The sequence below is a fragment of the Perognathus longimembris genome, chromosome 2 (assembly GCF_023159225.1).
Source record: "Perognathus longimembris pacificus isolate PPM17 chromosome 2, ASM2315922v1, whole genome shotgun sequence".
Classification (NCBI taxonomy): domain Eukaryota; kingdom Metazoa; phylum Chordata; class Mammalia; order Rodentia; family Heteromyidae; genus Perognathus; species Perognathus longimembris.
In genome coordinates, this window is record NC_063162.1 from 53,464,816 (window position 1) to 53,488,010 (window position 23,195).

General features: G+C 43.5%; 1 protein-coding gene and 1 pseudogene across 1 annotated transcript in view; both read left to right on the forward strand.

Annotated features, from left to right (window-relative positions):
* The window catches only part of LOC125344194 (double homeobox protein 4C-like), a 30,680-nt gene extending 19,683 nt beyond the window's left edge, over positions 1 to 10,997 (forward strand). The window contains exons 7-8 of the mRNA XM_048336820.1: positions 9,865 to 9,963; positions 10,980 to 10,997. Of these exons, the coding sequence (XP_048192777.1) occupies positions 9,865 to 9,963; positions 10,980 to 10,997 (117 nt within the window). The remainder of the gene's footprint in view (positions 1 to 9,864; positions 9,964 to 10,979) is intronic.
* Positions 10,998 to 12,071: 1,074 nt separating this feature from the next.
* LOC125344204 lies at positions 12,072 to 14,623 on the forward strand (annotated as a pseudogene).
* Positions 14,624 to 23,195: the final 8,572 nt, after the last annotated feature.

Consider the following 23,195-nt stretch of genomic DNA (forward strand, 5'->3'; position numbering starts at 1 on the left):
CCTTATCTTTAATTGTGAGAGTACACCCTGCACAATATTTGATTTGCTATCTTAACAATCACAGTAGGGTTAACTGTATTCATGTACAGCAAGTATTTGTAACTTTTTCTCCCCATTGGGAGAATATAATGTATAGTGTTTGTATTAAGACTGTCTGACAATATGTTTACATATTTATTTCTAGTTATGATTAGTTTTATTAAAAATAGTGGGTTTTATTATGATAATGTCATTTAGTAATGTTCTCATTTCTTTCCAAATTGTCCCCTTTTGCTTTAAACTTTTTTTTTTTTTTTTTTTGGCCAGTCCTGGGCCTTGGACTCAGGGCCTGAGCACTGTCCCTGGCTTCTTCCCGCTCAAGGCTAGCACTCTGCCACTTGAGCCACAGCGCCACTTCTGGCCGTTTTCTGTATATGTGGTGCTGGGGAATCGAACCTAGGGCCTCGTGTATCTGAGGCAGGCACTCTTGCCACTAGGCTATATCCCCAGCCCCTTGCTTTAAACTTTTATTCTTATGTTTGTCATGTTATTTTAATTTTTATGGCATTGGGATTTGAACTCGAGGCCTCATGCTTGCTAGGTAAGCACTCTACCACTTGAGCCACCCCCTTAATCCTTTTCAAATTGGTTGTATTTATTTATGTATTTAGTTAGTTAGTTGATCTTGAACTCTGGGCCTGGGTAGTTCTTTTGCTCAAGGCTAGCACTCTACCACGGGAACCACAGTGCCACATATAGCTTTTTCTGAGTAGTTTATTGGCGATAAGAGTCTCAAGGACTTTCCTGACCAGGCTGGCTTCGAACTGAGATCCTCAGATCTCAGCCTCCCGAGTAGCTAGGATTACAGGCACGAGCCACCAGCATCCAGCTCCACATTGGCTATCTTTGAGGTAAGATCTCACCTTATGTGTGGGCCAGCCTGGACTGTCCTCCTCTCGCTGTGTTTCCCTGTGCCACTGCAGATGACAGGTATGTAAGTTGTGTATCTCCTTGCACTTGGGTACCAGGCAGTGTCACCAGACCCAGCCAGTGATGGAGATGTAGTCTCATTGATTCTCCTCCAGGTGCCTTGGAACCAAAATCATTCCCAAGTAGTTAAATGACAGGCATGAGCCATTGAAGCTTAGCTCTCATATATATATATATATATATATATATATATATATATATATATATATATATATACACACACATATATATATTTATCATTTTAAAATTTAGATTCCCATAAAAGAGAAAATGTGGTGACATTTGTCTTTGTATTTGTGTGCTCTGGCTGTTATAACCAAATACCACTGGCTGGATGTTCTAAGCAGTAGAACTCTATCTTCTCACATCTGAAGATAGCATGAGGTCTCTGCAGGACTTGAACCTCCTCACTTGGCTCCTGGGCTCTGACTCCTGAGCTTTCCCTTTGTTCATTTCCAGTATCTTTTCCTCTGCTTGTGAGGATATCAGTTGTATTGGACTAGAGTTTACACAGGTACCCTCATAGAACACTGCATATTTAAAGACCTTGTCTGTACATACAGTCCCAGTGGGGTTAGGACTTTTGCCTGTGCATTTGGAAGGGGTACAATTCAGTCCATAGTACCACTGAACTACAACCCTCCTTTTCTCCTTTCTCTGGCCCCAGGCAACCACTATTCTGCTTTGTGGTTCTGTGTTTGATGACTCCACAGCTCATATGTTAAGAGTCATACACTATTTGCTCTTTGTAATTGGTTTATTTCACTCAAGGTGCTTTCATGAAGACATGGTTCAAATGCTACAGCATCATCACCCATGAGGGACAAAGGTGCTTTTTATGTTCCAGCCTGTGACAAGATTTTCTTTCTAATCTTTCAATTACATTCCACTTCATGTGCATATTACATTTCCTTTATCCATTCATCCACTATGGGACATTTGGTTGGTTTTACATCTTGGCTATTATAAATAAATCTACAACAAATATAGATATACTTTTCTTGCTCATGTAATCAAGCATTCATTAAAGAATAAAACCACTTGAAGAAATGGACATAGACAATGACTTGCTCATAAGACATTGATTACTCAGGCAGTAAAAGTAAGACTTTGTCAGGAAGTAAGAGCAAGAATTGACAAATGTGAGTGCAACAAATTAAAAGCTTAGCACATTGAACTCGATAATAAACAGAATGAGGAGAACATATTTGCAAAGTGTTTATTGGACAAGGACTTCATATCCAGAATGCAAGAAGGATAAAGAACAATCCAATTAGCAAATGGTCAATTGTCAAAAGAAGAACAAATGTCAAACATCGATGAAGAGATGTCCAACGTCCTTAGCCATAAAGGAAATGTCGATCTGAAACGATGCTGAGATTCCATCTCACCCCTAGCATGGCAATCATCAAGAAAACAAACTACAGGGGCTGGGGATATAGCCTAGTGGCAAGAGTGCCTGCCTCGGATACACGAGGCCCTAGGTTCGATTTCCCAGCACCACATATACAGAAAATGGGCAGAAGTGGCGCTGTGGCTCAAGTGGCAGAGTGCTAGCCTTGAGCGGGAAGAAGCCAGGGACAGTGCTCAGGCCCTGAGTCCAAGGCCCAGGACTGGCCAAAAAAAAAAAAAGAAGAAAAAAGAAAACAAACTACAAACATTGATGAAGGTGTGGGGAAAGGAACCCTCAGATGCTGTTGGTGGTCCCCCTTATTGTTTTGAGAGTGAAGACTGCAATGCAGGCAGAATTCAAATATACCTTCTACTTCATCTAGCTTTGGAGATCCAGCTCTTAGCCCTTCCAGCACCAAGGAAGAGGGACTCATTCCAGCCTCTTAACCCTCTCCAGAACTGGCTGTTTTAACCCTTGCATGGCCAGCTTTGTTGAGGTAGTGTTACAATCTCTCAAACCAGGTCTCACAGCTCAGCTTCAGCATTCCCTACATTCCCTCTTTCTTTAAAAAAATTATTTGAAAAGTCATTATTTTCCTTTCTGCTTGAGTTAGCATGAGTTAAATGCTAGAGAGCAAACACTTGAAGAGACCCAGGGCCAACAAAATGATATCAAGGATTTCAGTCACCAGTCCCAAGAAAGGCCATAATGAAGATAGCCATCTTGGGAGTACCCCGTTTTCACCAAGTTTCAACTTGCTCCATTCCTTTCTGAGCTACATTGATGGTATTTTTGAGAATTGTCAGTTATATTAAAAACAACATAATCTTTTAAACTGTTTATATGTAAGTGATTTTTTTATCAGCAAATAAATCCATAGTGGCTCAATTTTATAAAATCCCTGGTCTCAACTATTTTATTTCCTGATTCTTTTTACAAGATGATAGCTGTAACATCTGTTGCTTTGTTGAAGAGACAAGCTTGCTGACTAAATATTTTAACTCCATCTTTGTGTCAGTGAACAGGTTCTACTTTTGAATTATAATGTATCTCAGTACAATTTACGTACAACTGTCCCCCAAACAGAGGCTTGTATGTGCAGGAGGCACTATACCCTCATCATCAGAAAAAAAGACATTGCATTAAATGTATGCCCATTGTCCCTTAGATGTCTTTTAGCTTTTGGGGAAAGCCTCTTTATCTGTCCCGAGATGGTAATGGTTGCTGATTTGATCTGTGTTGTTTCTGTCATGTCTTTAGTTATCTTCATCCTCTTGAAGGACTCCTCCAAAGATTCCTTGAAAGTAAACAATCATTTTTTTTTTATTTCTGGGTTTTAGTTTCCAGGCTGGTGGCCAAACAGCTGTAGAACCTGAAGAGAGACAAGCATAAGCATGACCCCATATTTTGACAGTTCTGGGTTTCCAGTTATTATTGGTATCATCCTTCCATCATATAGGCCAGGCATAAAGATTGTAATTTGTTTTATTTTTTCAGTGTTTATTTGCTTCTGAAATATTGGGCAGAAACAGTCAAATTTTCAAAATTAAGGTTATATAATGCCATGGCTTTCTTTTCTTTGGGTGTCCAGTGACCTACGCTCCTTCCCCCTTTTTGTTTATTCAGTTGAGATTTGAATGTATGGTTTAGCATTTTACAATGGCTTGTTTTTTGAAGATTAAATCTGTAATAACAAAAGACTAAAGAGTAGTTATGTTGGAAGTTTGAAACAGCTTATTAAACAATTTAATTATTGTATAATAAGCAAGATTAGCAGCTTTGTAGATACCACTAGAATTTTTACAAGGAACACATATATGCCAGTTTGCTTGATTTTATTTTTTAGTTTTGTAGCCAAGGTGGCGTATATACTTGGGACCGGAGCTATTAGGAACAATGCTTTTACATCAATGTATTAATTTTGACCTCAGAAAAAAGTCTTAGATTAGTTTTTAAATTACAGACAATTACATGCCTATTTTGCCATCTTATAAAACTTAACACATACCTACACCATCTATTACTTACACCATTTGATACTTAAACATTTGTGCTTTAATTTTTTTTTACTTTCCATTTTCCCATTTTCTCCCTTATCTAAAGGAAAACATTTTTTGTTTTCTCAATGTCCTTTTATTTATTTATTTATTTTGCCAGTCTTGGGGCTTGAACTCAGGGCCTGAGCACTGTTCCTGGCTGCTTCTTTTGCTCAAAGGCTAGCACTCTGCCACTTGAGTCACAGCTCCACTTCTGGATTTTTCTGTGTATGTGGTACTGAGGAATAGAACCCAGGGCTTCATGCATGTTAGGCAAGCACTCTACCACTAAGCCACATTCCCAGCCCCCTGGCTTCATTTTGTTCAAGCCTAGCACTCTATCACTTGAGCCACAGCACCACTTCTGGCTCTTTCTGTGTATGTGGTACTGAGGAATCAAACAGAGAGCTTGATGTATGCTAGACAAGCACTCTACCACTGAGCCACATTCTCAGCCCTCAATGTGCTTTTTAAAGCCTTTTTAAATACTGTCTTATAAGTCTATCTTATAGAACTCAACACACACACACACACCATCTACTACTTATACCATCTGTGACTTGAACATTCTGTGGTTTGTCCTAATTTTTCCCTTTTTCTATTTTGGAACATATGTTTAAGACAATTTTTAATCCCCAAATCTTTTTAAATTGAAAGAAAACCATTAAAAAATTAAAGCCTTTTAAAGTACCATTTTATAGGCTCTGTCTAATGAATCTGAAAACATCCATTTTCCTCTTTACTTCCTTATCTCCATACTGATATTTTCTTTAATTTATATTTTGAATTAACAAAACTTTTGAACTCAAAAAATGTAATTTAATAACCCTTTGACATTTATTAATACCTAAATATGATGACTTTCTTTGGATTTTTGAGTTTAAAACTGCCTATTTTTATTTTTAACTCCTTTGATAAAGGATTTATTTCCCTAACTTGTCTAGCTGGTCAGAAATGGCACACCCAGTAATTGCAACCTATTTTTTATTTATTTATTTTTTTTGGCCAGTCCTGGGCCTTGGACTCAGGGTCTGAGCACTGTCCCTGGCTTCTTCCTGCTCAAGGCTAGCACTCTGCCACTTGAGCCACAGTGCCGCTTCTGGCCGTTTTCTGTTTATGTGGTGCTGGGGAATCGAACCTAGGGCCTCGTGTATCCGAGGCAGGCACTCTTGCCACTAGGCTATATCCCCAGCCCCGCAACCTATTTTTTAAACTCCTTTGGTACATGAGTTAGATGGCTGTTGGTCACAACAGTACAGATAATAGTCAAAAACAAGTAATTTCAGGAAATATCAGTACTGAAAAATGTTAGTATAAAGGACTGAGGCATTTTAGTTTGATAGAAAAGACTACTTTTTTCTCACACCATGATGACAGTTTTTATGTATTAAAATATTATGTTATTTTGAACATGTTCACACAAACACTTGTGTACAGAAGTCTTAAGGTACACTTAAGTTTTAAAATTGACCAGCTGTAGGGAGTTTTTGGGAATTCCTTTGGCAAATGACAGTTTTGCCTATTGTGTGATAAAACTGTGGTTAATGGGAGAAAAACAAAGACTAAACAACAGAAACAACAGAAAGTACAAGACAAAACGAAAACCATAACTTTCACCAAACAAATTCAGCCAAAAGACCAAACTTTTAATGAGATTACTTCCCCCCACCCCAGTTTCTTGGCCTTTTTAAATGATCTGACAACCTCCTTCCACTGCTGCATTTGCAACAATGTGTAGGCAACCAATTACAGTATCTTTCCACATAATGTGTTAAATACTCAATCATTTTCTTTTTACTTCCACTCCTGATGCTGCCAGCAACATCTTTTGCATTCAGCCCTTTTGCTTTTTGTTTTCCCCGTTTTAACTTTGGCAGTCCTGAAGCATAGTCCTAGCGTGTGTCTCTGGGATCACCAACTCTTCAACTTTCTTCAGGCGACCCTGAACAACTCCATCTTGTAGAAAACCTACCCTTACTGTAAACCAACCCTAACCCCACCCCTCGCTTTCCAGTAAGGGAACAGGAAACGCCCAGGGACAGAGTAACCAGATGGCTAAAACTGATTAAGGGTTGGTTAGAGAAGAAAAACAAGCTCCAGAACTCCCCCACCCAGGTGTGGTTTCCAGTATCTAATTAAAAACCCTGCAGCTGTGCACCCTTGTAACATCCCTATAGCTTAAACCAATCAACTTTAATTACATCGGCCCCTCGATCTGACCAGTAACCCTTTCCAGATTCCTTCCCGCCAGGAAATGCGCCAAACATATTTTAGAATTGTTTTATGATTTTCCCGCGGTGCGTGTGGATTTGTTAAAACATTGCTATAATGTATGCTAAGTCCCTGCCTTCCCCAAATAATGTATAAAATAGCGGGAAGCCCTAAGCTCAGGGCCTCTTAGAGCATCACCGGAATGCTGCGAGCAGGGAAGACCGACCTAGCCCGCAATAAACGCCCTTTTTGCTGATTGCATTGGTCTTGGTCTCTGGTGGTCTCTCCGGGGTCCTGAACTTGAGCATTTCAACCCATCACTGGAGCACCATATTGGGCACCATTTGTGGCTACCCACACCTGGGATAGCACAATGGGGTACTGGAGCCAAAGAAATGAGAAAAAATGAGCATCTAGAGAGAGAGAGAGTGCACACAGTTTCAGAGACAATACAGAATTTGTATAAATACCTGGCCCCCTTATTGCTTTGAGAGTGAAGACTGCAACCCAGGCATAACTCAAATATGTATTCTACTTTGTCTAGCTTACAAGGTCCAGCTCCTCAGCCCTTAACCCTCTCAAGAGATGGCTGTTTTGACCTTATCAAGGCCATTTTTCAGCATTCTGAGTACTGTTAAGGTACTATTCCAACTTCTCAAGCCTTCTCCAAATCTCACAGCCCAGCTTCAGAATTCCCTACAGAACCAGTCTAGGTGCTCATCAAAAATGAACCACATGCCACGTGGCTACTGTATATGTTTTTGGTATACTGTGTATTGTATATATGTCTACCTGATCTAGGGAAGGGAAAGAAAAACAGGGTGTAAAATATCACAGGAAATGTACACACTGCCCTATTATGTAACTGTACCCCTTTTGCAGTTTGTCAAAAGCACCTTGTCAAAAAATTAATTAATAAATATTTTTTTAAAAGAAATAAATTATGAAAAAAAATGAACCACAACTGGTGCCAGTGGCTCATGCCTGTAATCCTAGATACTCAGGAGGCTGAAAAATCTAAGGATCATGGCTCAAAGCCAGCCTGGGCAGTAAAGTCCTGAGGCTCTCATCTCCAATAAACTATTCAGTAAAGGCTGGGATTGGTGCTGTGGCTCAAGTGATAGAGTGCTAGCCTTGAGCAGAAGCAGCTCAGAGATAGCACCCAGTTCCTGACTTCAAGCCCCAGGACCAGGAAAGAGAGGGAGGGAGGGAGGGAGAGAGACAGGGGGGGGGGGGGAAATGGATCACAAAAAATGTGGTCCATGTAGGTGATGGAGTATTACTCTGCCATAAAGAAAAATGGAATTATGTTGAAGTGCCAGACTTTGAAGTCAGGCCCCACTTTACCACGCGAACCCCACTTTACCACGTGAACCTGAAAATAAGCAGGCCCTTGTGAGCAAACCCAGGACAAGCTTATTAGGGCCCAGCCGGTCAGAACTCTAATGACTGGGAATGCTTAACTCTAACTGCCCCTAGAATACCTCGAGCCCTGAGCCAATCAGATTTGTACCCGTAATCTTGCTTGCTTAAACACCTGATTGCTGTAACTTTGTCTTTTGGCCTTTATAAGCTCTGTGTAATCTCAGCTGGGGGCTGCCTCCTAACCTCCGCTGTGTCAGTGGGTAGGACAAGGCCCGGGCCGCAGCCCCGCTTGAATAAAGTCTTGCCTTGCTATTGCATTTCGGAATGTCTGAGTCTGGGTGGTCTTCTTGGTGGTGGTCTTGCGACTTGGCACAACAATGTCATTTTCAGAAAATGGATGGAACTGGAGATCATCATGTGGAGTGAGAAATACAAGCTTAGAAAGACAAATATGCTTTTCTCTAGGAAAAATCTAGACCTAAAAAAAGAAACAAAAACCTAATATAAGATTGTTTAAAGAGGACTTCTAGAAAGTGAGGAATCAGCTGGAGGCACAGAGGAAAGGGGGGAGATTATGACTAAAGTACATTATATATATGCGTAACAATTAACTCCACCAACTGTTAAAAGTAGGATGGGAAAAAGAGAGGGAGAACTAATGTATTTTTTTGCTTCATTGTCAGGAGTTAAATTACATGTATCTGTGTGAGCTGACTAATGGGTTTTCTGTCCTATGACATTGATTCATGAATCTGTTTTTATGGTTTTTAGACCATGGCTCTCTGTGGTCTAGTGTGAAGTCAGGTTTTATTCTTCAGGCTTGTTTTGAATGTTTGGGACATTTTATGTTTCTATGTGAAATGAGAATTATTTCTGCTATTTCTATGAATGTCATTGGAATTTTTATGAGGATTGCGTTGAAATATGCTTTTGGTAATATGGCCATTTTCACAATAATAATTCAACTGATTTATGAAAATGGAGGGAGGTTGTTCCATCTTCTAACGTCTTCTATAATGTCTTCTTTCAATGTTTTATAGTTTTCATCATAGAATCTTTTTTTTTGGCCAGTCCTGGGGCTTGGACTCAGAGCCTGAGCACTGTCCCTGGCTTCTTCTTGCTCAAGGCTAGCCTTCTGCCACTGGAGCCACAGCGCCCCTTCCGGCCATTTTCTGTATATGTGGTGCTGGGGAATCGAACCCAGGGCCTCATGTATACGAGGCAATCACTCTTGCCACTAGGCCATATCCCCAGCCCCTCATCATAGACTCTTTAACATCTTTGGTTAAGTTTACATTTTATCTTGTGGAACCTATTATGAATGAGATTGTTTTCCTGACTTCTTTTTCTACTATTTTTGTTTCAAATTCATGAACAGAAAAACTACTGATTTTGCTTGTTAAATTTTGATTTTACTGGAACAGTAGCAACAATGAAAAAAAAAAAAAACCACCAACAAAACCAAATGTTTAAATCTACCCAAATAAACAACTGGAAATGAGAGGAGCTAAGCCAGGCACTGGTGGCTTACACCTGTAATTCTAGCCATTCAAGAGACCTCTCCAAAACCACCAGCAAGAAGCCAGGCTGAAGATGTGACCCAAGAGGCAGAGCGTTTTAGGCGAAGGCGAGCCTGGGTGGAGGGAGGCGGCTGGTGAGGTTCACAGGGCTCTCAGCAATCCTACTCCACCGCAGGAGCTGGGCCCGGCCCTGGAGAGCAGGGCGCACCCGGGGGCGGGCCGGTGGGGGGGAGGGGCTCTCCGTGGGCCAGTTCATCCTCCTGGGCACCAGCTCCATTGTCACCGCTGTTCTGTGAGGCCCAGGTGGCCCAACAGCTCAAGGTCAGTGCTGGAGCCCGCCTGGCCACTACCGACCCATCTTTGGTCTCAGGTCCTGGTGAGCCCCGGGGGTTACCGGGGCCACCCCGCAGTTCGGAGCCTGCAGAGCTCTGTCCTGCAGGAGCCGGCTCAGAGGAACAAGGGCTGGCAGGTCGGTCTGGGAAGACGGCCACTCCTCTGTCCTCTCCAGAGCTGCCTAGGCCCCGCAGCCCCGCTCAGCTTCCTCCAACACCTGCTGCGCAGTGGGTAGAACCCACACAAAGCACTTCCTCATGGCGATTCCACTCCAGTTCTTCCCTACCAACCATTCATACACATTAACCAGGGACTAAGAGGAAACCTTATTCAGCTACTCTGCTTAGAACTTAAATTTACATCTTTATTTTTTTTGAATCATGTACTTCAGTAAATGCATTATACTGTAACTTGTCATGTAAATGATTTGAAATATAATTAGCATCCACTCATCCTTAAAATCAATGTAGTTAGCATAAGATTTCTCGCCTAGTTAGCCAAAAAAAGGAATGAATTGTAATTGAAATGCCCCAAGCCAAGTGATTTTTCTCAAAGGATGGCAAAGCTGGGACCATGCTAAAGAAAGGATACAACTCTGGCGGAAAGCTTTAGAATAAATAGATTCATGCCATGCAAATTATAAATTGCACATCTCATGTTACATAGTAAGAAGGTAACATTTGAGCAAATACCTAAATGTGAAAATGGAGTGGAACACCTAATTGTTTAAGCTTAAAACCTCTTGGATCCAAAAGTAGAACTTTTTTTCTCCCTTTCTGAGTGACCACATTACCTTTATTGTGACCACTGAACTGTCCAGAAAGTTAGAAGGCTTCTTTAGATCTCATTCATCCTTTCATTCTTTCTAGGTTCTGTCTCAATAACTGTTGGGTTCCTTTTGGCTGACATTTCATAACTCACCAGCAAAGGCTTAATTTGGCATTTTACAGGACTGGTGGATTCCCAGCCTTTAAAAAAAAATCATGATTGTTTTCAGGAAAGGTTTTTAAGTGTTTTGGAATCTGGAATGAGGCAAATGGATTTGCTCTGCAGATGACTTCCTAGCGAGATTCTGGCTGCTCTGTTCACCCACTTAATCTAATTACTCTTGAAGTGATTGGTTGAGTGTAACTGATTACTTTCTGCCTTCAGAACCAATTTGGCTTCTAGCTGGCTGCATGTGAGATTGTTCCTCCTCTTCATCTTGGCTTGAACTCAGGGCCTTGTGGTTGCTAGGCAAGTGCTGAACCACCTGAGCCTCACTTCCAGCCCTTTCTGATTAGGTTAGTTTTCCGGTAGGTAATATGGGGGGGGGGGGGCTGGCAGGGAGTTAGGAAGCTTGCTGACTGAGAACTACATAGCTCTGGTGTTGATAGGAATCACATCCTAAATTGCTGATATTAGCAGAATGGCTTTGACATACAGCAAACTCTTGCTGACCTGAAGCCCTTGGAGCCTCCAGAAAATAACAGCCTCAGTCTGACTGTGGCCAGCCTCTGCTCTGCCCTTGGCTGGAGTTGATGACACAACTCCATTTTCTAGGAGAGACCACTTCCACCAATGCAAACTTTGGAAGGTGCAGGTAGCTTTGCTTTGCATTAACAAACCCACCCTAACCTTCATGTCAGTGCAGCAGCAATATTTGAATGTTGCTGTCAGTGTCCTAATAAACTTCTTTCTTCTAAAAAAAAAAAAAAGAAAGAAAGAAAAGAAAAAAAAATAGGTAGAGTATCAGACAAGCAAAGAGTATATTCAACCTTAGTTCAAACTCCAATACTACAAAAAAAAAAGCATAAGAAAGCAATCAAGCAAGCAAGCAAGAAAGAAGGAAAGATATGAACTAAAATACTCAATTAATAGACTGGAATTTAAAAATTAGGAAAGGTAAGGTAGAATGCCTGCCTCACAAGCACAAGGCCTAGAGTTCAAATCTAAGTACCTTCCACCCAATTAGCAAAGTCAGTGCAGGGCCTGGTATTATTTCTCACATGTAATCCAAGCACTTACGAGACAAGCAGGAAGGTTATGAATTCAAAACCAGCCTAGGCTATGTCTCCAAAAATGAATGAATGAATGAATGAATAAATAAATAAATAAATGCAAAACTATCACTAAGTACTCAAAAAGGAAGAAGGGGTTCACCGCGCGGCCTCCACGTGGCCGCTGATAGGGACCCAGGAGGTCCCCGTGTCTGGCACGTCCCGGCCTCGCCCCCTTCCCGCCTCCGGGCCGGCGGGCCGAGCCATGCAGAGACGTGAGGACCCGCCGGCCGTCCCGACTGGACTCCGCCAGGCTCCCGCGCCGTCCCTCCGCGCCCTCGGGCCGGCCGGAGCGGCTCAGCCCAAGGAGCCTGGTAGCTCTGGGGCCCCCAAGTCACCACGGGGCACAACAGGAGCTGGGTCCCCCAAAACGCCAGCGAGCCCTGCAACACGTCGAGCGCCCAGGCGGGGGCGCGAACTGCTGCGCGGATTGGGGAGCTGGGCGAGGCGCAGCTGTCCCGCCAGTTCACCACCACCGTGCAGGGTTCGTCATCTTTGTCGGCTCGCTGCTCGGAAACTTCATGGTGTTATGGTCAACATGCCCCACAACTGTGTTCAAATCTGTCACCAATAGGTTCATTAAAAAAAAAAAAAAAAAAAAAAAACCTGGCCTGCTCGGGAATTTATGCTAGCCTGTTCTGCGTGCCCTTTGACACTGTCCTCAGCACCAGCCCTCACTCTTGCTGGTAGATCCACACCATACACTTCTGCAATGTCGTCCAATTTTTGCACAAAGTCTTCTGTTTTGTGACTATCCTGAGCTTCCCGGCCATTGCCTTGGACAGGTATTACTCAGTCCTCTACCCTCTGGAGAGAAAATAAGTGATGCCCGATCCCAGGAACTGGTGATGTACATCTGGGCCCATGCAGTGGTTTGCAGTCACCAATGTAGCTGACATCTATGCCATGTCCACCTGCACAGAATTCTGGAACAACTCCTTGGGTCACCTGGTCTATGTGCTGATCTATAATATCACCACGGTCATTGTGCCTGTGGCTATGGTGTTCCTCTTCCTGATCCTCATCCGTGAGGCGCTGAGTGACAGCCAGAAGAAGAAGGTCATTATAGCAGCTCTGTGAACCCTGCAGAGCACTATCTCCTACATGCTACCCTGCTGTCCATGGTCATGGTGTTCAGCCTGTGCAGTGTGCCCTATGCCACCCTGGTCGTGTACCAGACTGTGCTCAATGAACCCGACACATCCGTCTTCTTGCTGCTCACAGCCATCTGGCTGCCCAAAGTCTCTCTGCTGGCCAACCCTGTGCTCTTTCTAACTGTGAACAAATCTGTCCGCAAGTGCTTGGTGGGGACCCTGGTGCAGCTGCACCACCAGTACAGTTGCCAAAATGTGATTAGTACTGGGGCTGGGGTGCCTGAAGCCAGCCTGGAGCCCAGCATGCACTCGGGCAGCCAGCTCCTTGAGATGTTCCACATCAGCCAGCAGCAGATCTTTAAGCCCGCAGACAATGAGGAGAGTGAAGCCAAGTTCCTTGGCCCAGGAGACCTCCAGGTTAAGGAGGTGCTTAGCTGCTGCCTGGAAGGAGAATCAGGGCCACAGTGTGCACCCCTAGTGCTACCACCCCTGGGCTCAGTAGACTCCATATCTCAGGTGGCCCCAGCCACCTCTGCAGAGCCAGAGACCTTTCCAGACAAGCATTCACTTCAGTTTGGTTTGGGGCCGTTTGAGTTGCCCCCTCAGTGACTCTCAGAGACCCGGAATAGTAAGAAGAGGCTGCTTCCCACCTTGGGCAATACACCCAAAGAGTTGATCCAGATGAAGATGCCCAAGGTTGGCAGGGTGGAGTGGAAGATGAGCAGACACAACAAAGTGAGCATTTTCCCAAAGGTGAATTCCTGAGTCCCTTCATGTTGGCATCGGAGCTGTGTGGTCTCTCACTGCAACCCGCTGTAGTGGGCCAGGGCTTTTGAAAGGAAGGAGAAGCTGTGTCAAATCTGAGGTCCCCTTTACTAAGGGTGTATATGCATTTATCATAGTAATCCTCATCCTTAGCAACATCCATGCTCTTTATGGGGTGTGACCTGGGCCCTTGGAACAGGTCTTGGGTGGGTACTTTCTTGTGCATTTGGGGGGATTCCTCATTTCCCTGGGCTCAGCAGAGAACACACAGGTAGAAGAGGGTCTGAGAGCTCAAAGGGAGCAGGACACCCTTAAAGTCCCTAGATAATTATAGTGTGCAGTGGCTACAAATAAGACACCTACTAGGGTAACATAAATATAGTAACTAGGAAGTACTGGCCCATGGAGGAGAGGGTAAAGGCACTCCTCATGGCTTCCTGAGAAGCACCATTGCCTGACTCACTCCTTCCCCACACCTCTCTTCCCTTTCTCTAGGATGTAACCAAGGGTCAACTCTCCAGACCTGTCCATGTGCCCAGGGGCTGAGGGGCTGAGGCTGAGGGAGACCTTTCTTCTTGCTTATCTTGACCCTCTACATCACCATTTCCCTTTCCCAGTCCAGTGCCAGTGCCAGTCAGTGTTGGCTGGAAAATACTGCATTATTTTCCAATGTTTTGTTTTCCCAGTAAATGAATGAGAAGCTTGGAAGTGGGGCAGGCTAAGAATTGCCCATGACCCCTAGGCTTTTCTTTCACACATGGTTCTCCATGAAAAGTGCTAAGTGCCAGTCATAAAGTACAAAGCATAATATAAAGCATATTGGAAATTTCCCTAGGAACACTTTTGGAACTCAAGGTAGCTAAAAAAAATTCAATGTTAGGATAGAATCACCTGGGTCTGTTGGAGAATTAAAGTCTCCGACCAGTGGAAAAACAGCCCCAGCACGGTTACTCCGATGCCTCATTAGCACACTAATAGGCTCTTGGGAACACATTCCCAGTAAGGAGTTCCTTTGTGTTTGCGGGCCAAAGGAAGCCACCTTTTGTTGTGAGAATCTCCCTTGCCCCCTGCTTAGCAAGTCTCCGGAGGAGACTTGCTTGACCAGCTGCCTTTAGTGTTAGATTCTCACTGTAGATAGGGAAGTCTCCTCACAAGTCTCTTCACAAGTCTTTGGAGAAGTCAAGATCAAAGTTGTCTAGCCTTGAGGAGATAGTAGCTAGGAGATAATTATAGTTCTACCTCGATTGAATATAGTTCCTTGTTTTGATATCAACAATCTTTGTAGTCACTACCTCCTGTAATAGGAAAAGCATTTGTATCTCTGCCCTCACAGTAGTAACTTCCTCCACTTTTGTATTTGAGACAAATGTCATGCTGTATTGATCTATTACCCTGTAGTTGTAAAATTGATTTCTAACCCTATATAAACCCTGGCCCTCTTGGAATAAAGTATGCATTGGTTCACTTGCCTTGCATCCCCCGTGTCCTGACTTCGACTGCAGTTACCCAGGTTCAACATGGGTCCTTTGGAAATATCAAGTTAAAAATATTTGGTTAGAAAAGATAATTCCAACCCAGGTGCCAGTAGCTCACACCTGTAATCATAGCTACTCAAGATGTTGAGATCTAAGGATTGCAGTTCAAAGCTAGCCTGGGCAGGAAAGTCCTTGAGACTCGAAATTTCTAATTAACCATCAGAAAACAGGAAGTGGAACTGTGGCTCAAAATGATAGAGCGCTAACCCTGAGTGAAAAAGCTCAGGAGTAGTGCCTACACCCTGAGTTCAAGCTCTGTGACTGACAAAAACAAAAAGAAAAAAAAAACATGATTTTTAGCTGGGTGCCAATGGCTCATGCCAATAATCCTAGCTATTCAGGAGGCCGAGATCTAACTATTGCAGTTCAAAGCCAAGCCAAAGCAGGAAATTTGGTGAGACTCTCATCTCCAGTAAACTACTCAGAAAAAAGCCAAAGTGGCACTCTAGTTCAAGTGGTAGAGTGCTGGCTTTGAGTACAAAGAGGCTCAGGGATAGTACCCAGGTCCTGAGGTCAAGCCCAGGAACTGGCAAAAAAAATGATCCTAGGTATGGAGGCATGGTTCAGCGATAGAGTACCTTCCTTACAAACATGAGGCCCTGAATTCAAATTCCGGTTCTGCTCAGTTAAATACAAAACAAACCCAAGATTCTTCCCCCCAAAACTTAGAAAAGCCTGGCAAAGATGACTGCCAGTCTTATTTTCATTGTGTTATATGACTGTTGTTCCCACGGACAGATGAACCAAACCATTAGAAATTACCATTATAAAATACCAATGGCACACCTAGCCCAGGTGAGCAGCTATTTCTTCCTTCCCAGTGCTTCAGTAGGAGCCACAGTGGGTGGAAGAGGGAGAGAGGGGGCAGGATCTTGGGCTGCTTGGCTGGGGGGTGGAGTGGGGCTCTCACAGTTTGCTTTGTGATTGATTTATCAGGCTGAATTCAAACCCAACACTTCATTTCAGGAGGGCAGATCAAGTGTCAGCCCTCCCTACTCTTCTTCCTGGAGTGTGTTGTTCTGTTCTTGTGAGTGGCACGTGATGGAGCCAGTTAGCTGCCTTGAGCAAGTTTGGAGGGAAGAAGGTGGGCATCCTCAATGGCAAACTTCCTAACAGTCCCACCTTGCTGTCCATTGATCCTTGGAAGGAGGCTCGGCCATGGGAAGCGTTTTCTTTTCCTTTCTTCCCTTGAGTGTGGTGTCTTGTGATTCTGGCCTCTGTCTGGACAGGGAGTGCCTCTTCCTCTGTGTGTGTTACCTTGTAGTGTTGTTTGCTCACAGCAGAAATGGGACTGGCACCTCTCTTGAGGCCCACCCCCTCCTGGACCCTGTGCGCATTCCATCTGTGACTCCTGGCTCTGCTGGTTAGTGCCGTGACCTTTCCAGCTTGTCTTTCACAGCCTTCATAGTTGTTACGGCCTTTACCAGGGAAGCAAAGAATCTGTCAGAAAATTCTGTCCATTTTAGAAGAATCTGTCAACTGTAGCCTTTTTGTGTTTTCCAAAAATGTATAAGTGCAGATTAATAAATTCTGATAAAGCAGAATTTGGATGGATATATTTCTTTTTCTTTTTTTTTTTTTTTTTGGCCAGTCCTGGGCCTTGGACTCAGGGCCTGAGCACTGTCCCTGGCTTCCTTTTGCTCAAGGCTAACACTCTGCCACTTGAGCCACAGCGCCACTTCTGGCTGTTTTCTGTATATGTGGTGCTGGGAATTGAACCCAGGGCCTCATGTATACGAGGCAAGCTCTCTTGCCACTAGGCCATATCCCCAGCCCCGATATATTTCTTATGTATGTTCCAAGATGGTTTAATTCTAACAAGATGTTTCCAGGTATATTTCTCTACTATGAAGAATGTTTTAATAAAAATTAAAAAGCAGTTTATGAACTAAATTTAAAAAAGGAAGAGTGGGAGAAGGGAAAAGAAATACATATTAGAATACGTATTAGAATAAAGTAAGTATAGGACAAAAAATAAATAAGGAACAGTCAATATGCCTCTTGCTGAGAAATAAACATCTTTTTCTGCACAGGCTTGATTACTTGGTGTGGAGAATGAGGAAGGAAGGTCACAGAAAGTCATTTTCTTTCTGAAATCCAAACAGGTCAGACCAGAACTATCTGTTTGCATGCTGAGCCCTGCCCTGCCTTTCCCTCTTGGGCTTGCCTGCTCCTGCACCTGCTGCTGGTGCTTGAGTTCCTGTCAGTGTTCTGCCCCACATGGCCATCACCAGCTAGCTGAGCCCTGGGGTTGCCTGGTGGCTGCCCTGTGCACCAGAGGTTCTCAGCCTGTGTATGCACAGGGGCGGGAAATGCTCCAGAAGTGGTTGTGTTTCCACTAAATCTCTCTTGGGCTGTGAGGATGTAAAAAGCCATTCTACCAAAGCAGAATGCTTGGTGGGGTCAAACGCACAGATACCAAGTAATCCTGACCATTCTGGTCTCTATGGCAGCCTCCCAAGTCATTTCCACACACAGCCAGTTTTGCATCTCAAGCACAGCCAATACTTTGCTCCATGTAGACTTGTGTCACTAGGTCTGGGTCTAAGTCACAACCAGGTCTCTGGGTCTGCACTGATTCTCGGAGGGGGGGGGGTATTCGCTTAGCCAGGGAGGCTTTGGGGGCTTAAGGATAGAACAATGCAGTGTTTCTCTTCTCTTCCTCCTCTACATCCCACCAAAAGTTTTGACGGTGTACCAGATCTCTCTTGAGATGGGTGACTACTACTGAGATAGTGAGGGATGCAGAATCCCTTTGCCCAGTGTCTGGTAGCTGTGAAGATTGCAGAGTTGCCATCCTAACCTACAGTTTTGCAGAGTCAGATTGTGCACCTGTGCGTCTTAGTGAGTTTTTCTTTTCCTTAAATTTCTGTGGACTGGGAAAGTATGTCTCCTTACCATGATGCCCAGCATCTGGTGTTAGGGTATTTCAATCACCAAACAAACATTTCTGGATTTCACCTGGTCTCTAACTCTCCTAATGTCTTTTCTCTCTCCTTACCTTCTCAAGCCACCCAGCACCCCTTGCAGCCTTCCACTGAGACTTGGGGGAGACAGGAAGAAATACCAGGTATCTCTAGCCCACCATCTTCTTGAGCCCATGTATCATTAATAATCCATCTTCCTCAGTTCTCCAAAGCTTCCTACACTGTTCTGCGTTCCCCATCTCCATGTGGTTTTGAATTTTTGTGCGTGTATGTGTGCCAGTCCTGGGACATGAATTCAGGGCCTGGGTGCAGTTCCTTAGCATTTCTAATCAAAGCTGGCACTCCACCTCTTGAGCCACACCTCCACATCCTGCTTTTACTGGTTAATTGGATTTTTTTTTTTTTTTGGCCAGTCCTGGGCCTTGGACTCAGGGCCTGAGCACTGTCCCTGGCTTCTTTTTGCTCAAGGCTAGCACTCTGCCACTTGAGCCACAGTGCCACTTCTGGCCATTTTCTGTATATGTGGTGCTGGGGAATCGAACCCAGGGCCTCATGTATATGAGGCAGGCACTCTTGCCACTAGGCCATATCCCCAGGCCCTGGTTAATTGGAGATAAGAATATGTTGTATTTATCTACTCTGGGTGGCTTGAACTACAGTCCTCAGCTCTCAGATTCCTAAGAAGCTAGGATTATAGGTATAAGCCATAGGTACCAGTTGGAAGGATATGTATGTATGTATATATATGCATATATATAACATTTAAAAATATGTGGGATATATCTCACAATCTTTTTCTTTTCTTTTTAAACTCTATTTATTTTCCAGTACTGAAATTTGAACTTAGAGCCTTGTATTTGCTAGGCAGGCACTCTGCCACCTAAGCTATACCTCCAGCTGTGTTTTACTTTAGTTATTCTTCAAATAGAGTCTTGAATGTATGCTCAGGCTAGCCTGGTCTGTGGTTTTTCTATTTACAGTTTCTACATAACTAGATTGGTGTTAGTTGAGATGACTGTCATGAAAAATGTAGGTACGCTCACATGGGTCATGGATTGGTAAAGTAATTTACCAAGACAGGAGGTTAGGATCAAAAAGAACTGTCTATTTAATGCTGATATAAAGGAGCTATGGCAGGAGCTAGATGGCCAGAGGGGCACAGCAGTGCTGTGGCTGCTGCTGCACTAATATAGGGTTGGAAACAAGCTTTTAATTTATTTTTAAAAAATTTAGAATTAAGCTGGGTGCCAGTAGCTTATGCCTGTAATCCTAACTACTCAGGAGGTTGAGATATGAGGGTCAGAGTTGAAAGCCAACCCAGCCAGGAAAGTCCATGAGACTCTTATCTCCAATTAACCACGAGAAAACTGCAAGTGACATTTCAGCTCAAAGTGGTAGAGCACTAGCCTTGAGCTGAAGAGCTCAGGGACAGCTCCCAGGCCCAGAGTTCAAGCCTGACAGCTGGCAATAAATAAATAAATAAAATTATATTCAAATAGTTGTACAAAGAGTTTCAATTCAACATACCAATTTATGAGTGCAATGCCTCTTAATCAGTCACCCCTTCCATTGTCCTCCTCCATTTGTTTTCACATATGGGCATTGAATATTATGACTATATTTACCTACCATTCCTCTCTCCATTCCTCTTCCACTCATCTCATAAGCTATACTTCTCTCACACAAGACATGTTTCCACTTTCTGGTATTTACTTTGTTAGACTGATAATTATTCAAAGGGTCTTATGCTTTTGCTTAGCTTTTCTACCCAAGATTGGCACTCTACCACTTGAGTCATGCTTTCACTTCTCTTTTTTCTGGTTAATTAAAGAGAAGTTTCTCTTAGCTTTTCTGCCCAGGTAGGCTTAGAATTGCAACCTTCATATCTTTACCTCATGAGTAGTTAAGATTTCGGGCATTAGCCACTGGTGCCCATCATTGGGCTAATTTCCTCTCTCTCTCTCTCTCTCTCTCTCTCTCTCTCTCTCTCTCTCTCTCTCTCTCTCTGTGTGTGTGTGTATGTGTGTGTGTGTGTGTGTGTATGTATGTATGTATGTATATGTCAGTTTTAGTAGACCCTTTTGGGTAGATTTTCTATGTAAAACATATCATGTAACATATATCTGGAGGTGTGTATTCACCAACACATACACATATGACACACAAAACAAGATTATTTAAACTAATTATTTAAACTTCAGTCCTAAGATAAAGCAATAGAGCAAAACAAATTCACTAATTTTTATAAAGGATCTCTAACTCTAGATTCTTTTTATGACAGAATGAGTGACATTAAGTTCACTTGTTTACATGGCCAAATTCTAAACTATGTATTTTGTTATAAGACTTGTGTAAGCCTCATTGCTGTTTGCATATGAAATTCTCTTGTTCACCCTTTTTCCTTCTTTAGTCATAAGCCAGGCTGAGAATGACCTCTTGAATGTCTGTGTGAAAGGGTCGAGAAGCGCATCCACGGAATGGAGGACACCAAGAGACGTTCTCATGCAAAAGCAAAGGGTTTATTCGAGTAAGCTCGGGCTCACAGCATGACCGTAAACCAGTCAACAACTGAGAGCCCCGAGCTTTTCTGAGGGTGACCTTATATAGGACTCTACTATCCGTTAGGGTAAAGCCCGCGCATTTGTAACCAATAGATTTAAAGTAACACATCGTGGTCTGCACGCAGGCAGCCAATCATTTTACACTGAGCCACATACATTTACCAATCATTTTAAGGAATCCTAATTTGGGCTGGTAAGGGATACGTGCCAAGTTGTATGTGTACGAGGATTCTTGGAATGTGCAAGTGACCTTTTGGACGGGCTGGCGCCTTTTGTTTGTTCCCCTCAAGGTGGGGTTGGGTGACTGCTTGCAGGCTGCATAGTTCAGATAACTGCAAAGTCCAGATGACAATAGATGGCAGGATGGGGGGTTTGTCCTCGTGTCCCGGAGGGAGAGGGGCTTGGGTAACTTCCTACTCAAGGGGGCTCGTATAGCCTCTTTCATGTGTTTCAGTGGGACTGGGTTGATAAACAAATTTGGACAATTAGACAATACAATAGGAAATGAAGAAAGAGGAAAAACAACCCTATGTAGTTAGATTAAAGGGGAAATACCTGTATATTGTAGTCTAAGAAATGCTCACATACACATACAAAACAAGAATATGACAGGAGTAAAAAAGTTCAGAGACAGCAAGGCACCTGTAATCCTAGCTACTCAGGAGGCTGAGATTTGAGGACCATAGTTCAAAGCCAGCCTGGGCAGGAAAACCTCTGAAACTCTTATCTTTAATTAACCACCAGAAATGGCAGAAATAGAGCTGTGGCTCTAGTGGTAGAGGGCTAGCTTTGAGGACAAAAGCTCAAGCATGGTGCCCAGGCCCCAAGTTCAAGCTCCAGGACAGGCACAAAAATAAAAATGATGAATAGAAGCACAAGCTTCCATTCCAAACATAAAATGAGTTTAAAACACATGAAAACAAAGCAGCTCCAGCAGATGACCAATGAAGTCACTAGGAGTCATTTTGGAGCTAGAGTGATGAACGTGAGGGTAGTATTTGGGGTCAGTAGGATGTGCTGCGAGATTTCTTCCTCCACACTCACCAGTGCATCAGCCAGAACCCCATTTACAAGTCTCAGAACATCCCAACACCAAGGGATGGGGTATTGCTGAAGGTGTGGGCGACCATGCCTTGATATGTGTGTGTCAGCAGAGCCGCCAGAGTTCCTTCCACCCTGGGAATGGGGTGCGGTCCTCTGACCTCAAAAAGGATCAGACCTAGGACCAGTCCTCTGATGACACCACTATTAAAACCCAGTCACCTAGAGTCACCCAGAGGACTGGAGGGAGCATTTGTCTCCTCCCTTGAATCTGGGAACCCTCACATAGATGAATCAAACTATTTTTGCAACCATCAGAATTTTTTAGCTTGTGTGTGCATGTGCATGTGTGCGTGCATGTTGATACTGGGGCTTGAACTCAGGGCCTGGTCTCTCCCTGGTCTCTGTGCTCAAGACTAGCACTCTACCACTTGAGCCACAGCCTCACTTCTGGCTTTTTCTGTTTGTGTAATACTAAGGAATGGAACACAGGGCTTCATGTATGCTTGGCAGGCACTCTGCCACTAAGCAACATTCCCAGCCTGATTTTTAGCATTTATCAAGCCAATTATAGACACAGACTGACAGGCCAAATGACACATAAACAGTGATATTGGATCAATAATTACAGGAACACAGACTAACAGGAAATTAAAGAAACACATAACAATAATATTTAATCTGAAGACACTCTTAAATGTTTAGGTCAAGCTGTACTTATTAAACAAATTATTGATTTTAATGCTAAGAAGGGACTATAGAAAACATAAACCTGAGCAGGGAGTTTAACTCTCAGCTCTCTAGAAGCCCAGCTTATATAGCTTGCAGGAGGAATTGCCTAGTCCAGAGACCAAATCAACGCTAGATACAAGAAGGTATGGGTCAGACGTCAGTGCTAGAGATCAAACAGAAATGAAGGTGTATTTGGGATCCCTGAGGACTGGGGATCTTTTTCACTTGTGGATTGAGCAGCTTTATGAAGAGTCTGGCAGTATTGAAGGGAAGTGTTTTATTGAGATAAGTCTATTCCTTTGCTTTTCTTTAAAGGGAGAAGAGAAGAGGGACTAAAGTAGTCAATCATCTCCAAAGTGGGAACCTCTATGGCCTCACCTCCCCCAGGTTTGGGCATCCCCCTCTTTCCAGAGAAAGGAGAGGACATTTTAGTATCTGAGAATCCTCAAAGTCAATGAGCACAGCTCTGGGCCACGCCCTTTGCCAGTCTAAGGCTTCAGAGCTGTAGCCTGTACCCAGGGCCCCAGGCCACCAAGCGCCCTTTCACTTCCCACGGTTTTAGAATGGGAAGGATGTTTCTTTGGGGCTAGCAAGGAACAAGCAGTGCACCTTGGGAGAGAAGTCTGATCGTGTGTGTGTGTGTGTGTGTGTGTGTGTGTGTGTGTGCGTGCCCT